Source organism: Coenobita brevimanus, chromosome 98, assembly GCF_032717465.1.
Source record: "Coenobita brevimanus isolate Jiangsu-jjx chromosome 98, ASM3271746v2, whole genome shotgun sequence".
NCBI lineage: Eukaryota > Metazoa > Arthropoda > Malacostraca > Decapoda > Coenobitidae > Coenobita > Coenobita brevimanus.
In genome coordinates, this window is record NC_137051.1 from 4,932,714 (window position 1) to 4,935,000 (window position 2,287).

The 2,287-nt window shown below is 47.7% G+C and overlaps 1 protein-coding gene across 1 annotated transcript in view; it reads right to left on the minus strand.

The window, feature by feature from the left end:
* Positions 1–215: 215 nt before the first annotated feature.
* The window catches only part of LOC145414174 (endocuticle structural glycoprotein SgAbd-2-like), a 7,568-nt gene continuing 5,496 nt past the window's right edge, over positions 216–2,287 (minus strand). Inside the window, exons 2-3 of the mRNA XM_080283740.1 lie at positions 965–1,200; positions 216–603 (exon numbers count right to left, since the gene is read on the minus strand). Of these exons, the coding sequence (XP_080139866.1) occupies positions 216–603; positions 965–1,200 (624 nt within the window). The remainder of the gene's footprint in view (positions 604–964; positions 1,201–2,287) is intronic.

The following is a 2,287-nucleotide window of genomic DNA, read 5'->3' on the forward strand; positions in this document are numbered from 1 at the left end:
TGGCCAGGTAGAAACGCCAGGTAAAGGGTGGGGGGAGGGTCTTTCTAAGGGTAGGGGGCTGTCTAAGGGTGGGTGGAGGGTCCTAAGGGTGGCTGGGGTTCCTTCTGAGGGTGAGAGAGAAGGGGGGTTCTTCTAAGGGAGGGGGGGTTCTTTAAGGGGTAGGGGGGGTTGTTTAAGGGTTACGGGTCCGGCTAAGGGTAGGAGGGGGGTTCCTTCTAAGGGTGGCCGTAGCGCCTGGTGGGGAAGGCCAAGGTGGAGATGCGTGTGGGAGGGGCAGAAGGGGAGGTGAGCCTCAAGGGGGAGGTAAATCTGACGGGGGCTGAGGCGGAGGGAGTTCTTGCAGGGGAGGAAAATGCTGAAGGAGAGGAGAAGCTTCGAGAGGCTGAGGAAGATGTCGAAGGGGACGTGAATCTTGAAGAAGTCGCTGAAGGTGAAGAATATCGGTTTCCTCGGGTGGCATCTTCGCGCCTGGCCTTCTCGATCTGGGCGATGGCGTGTGCTGGGAGGGGCGGGGGCGTGGGCAGGAGGGGGGACTCAACGCGGTAGCCATCAGCGTCAGCCACGAAATTAAAGACGGCTGGTGTTCCGTCGGGGAGGGTGAAGCTGGAAGGAAGGACAGTTGTTGGTTTACTAGACAGCTTCATGATCCACTCTGAGAAACCTGCTGTACAGAAATAAAGCAAAGATGCCAAGTTAGCGCTTTCGGCACCGGATCAAAAGATGTTTATACTCATTCACCTAGAATATTGACGGCCTGTATCGATTATATTCATATTAAGTAATGATTTTAGCCATATTGAGTGATGTTCAGTGAGTTTTGACAGTGTTTCTAGCGGTTTGTGGAGTTTCGTGTGCCTAGCAGTCTCATTGCGCCTTTTGATTTGGCATTTGATGAAAGTGGTCGACTCTTAGCAGAATATGATAAGCCTATGCATCTGATATATTTAAAACTGTGATAACTTACGACCAGCCTCCCTGCATAGCCACGGTGCCGGTTGCAACCTGCTGTGTGCCCTGCTCGTGCCGACTGATGCCGTTGCCGGTCTCGAAGTTGAACCTGTAGTTGCCCAGCGCGTCGGGCCCCTGGCGGTCGTCACGCAGGATGGGGATGACGGGGCCAGAGGGGCGGGGGTAGGTGGGGGAGGGGGGAGGGCCGTACCGCTGCCCGTAGGAGGACACCGCCATACACAGCAACACCACCTGCGGGAACGATGCGTGTACTTCGCGGTAAACACTGCAGTCAAATACCTTTCACCTCTCTTGCCTGTATTTCATCTCTGGAGCGACAGGTGCATAAATTAATTGCAGTGATCAAAGGTGCACATCATCATCTACAAATGGATAGAGTTAAACTGGGCCACGACTCACACCTTGCACACCTGGCCTAGTTCTCTCACTCTAATTTCACCACCTGCAACTATAACTCTGACCTGCCTTGACTGGAGTGTAGTTACGTGTGAAGGAATTGGATTGTAGGTGGCTGTGGAAGGGTGTGAGTCATGCCCGAGTGTATTTCTAAACAGGAATGGTCAATAGATAATGAGTAAGGTGATTTTCTGGAAACTTTTCTCAGGCAGGTGATTTTGACGGCAACTTTTTCCGAGATAGATGTTCCTTTTTTTTTTTTTTTTCCGGTGACAGCTTGAAGGTTTATGTGACAGTGTATGTATTAAAATTTGCAAGATAATTTCACAACATCGAGTTAGTGGGAAAAAGTTGCCAGAACAAGTAGTTTCGTGTTGCCGCCTTAAAGTGATGGTTGTTGAGATAAGTGATTGTGTGTTTGATGTGCTGGTGGATGGAGGGGCTCGGACTGACGCTCTTGGAATATCAGGAAGAACAACAGGAACGTATCTCTTAGTCTCAAGTATCACAGTTTTCTTGAGAATTATATATTAGTTATCCATTTCTTCTTTTCTTTTCCTTCTTTCCTTTTCTTTTTACCCTTTTTTTCTTATCGTTTCATTCTTCCATTTCTTTTTCTTTTCCTCTTCCATTTCTTTCTTTTTCTCTCTCTGTTTCTATCTTATTATTATTTTTTTTTTTGGTCTCTGCCGCATGAAAACTAAATCAATTGCCCTTGTACAAAAAAATATATACACATTCTAATCTTATGCAATGATTATCAACAACCACATTGTTTAGACTGATGTTATTGATGTGATCCCCTGAATTGGCGAGTGAGTTAAAATTCTTCTGTGCAGTAGTAGGAAATGGAAGTATATGTAAACAGGAAGTATGGTGAGTAAAGAGGGCTAGGGAAAAGGAGTGGCAGGTGCTATGAAGG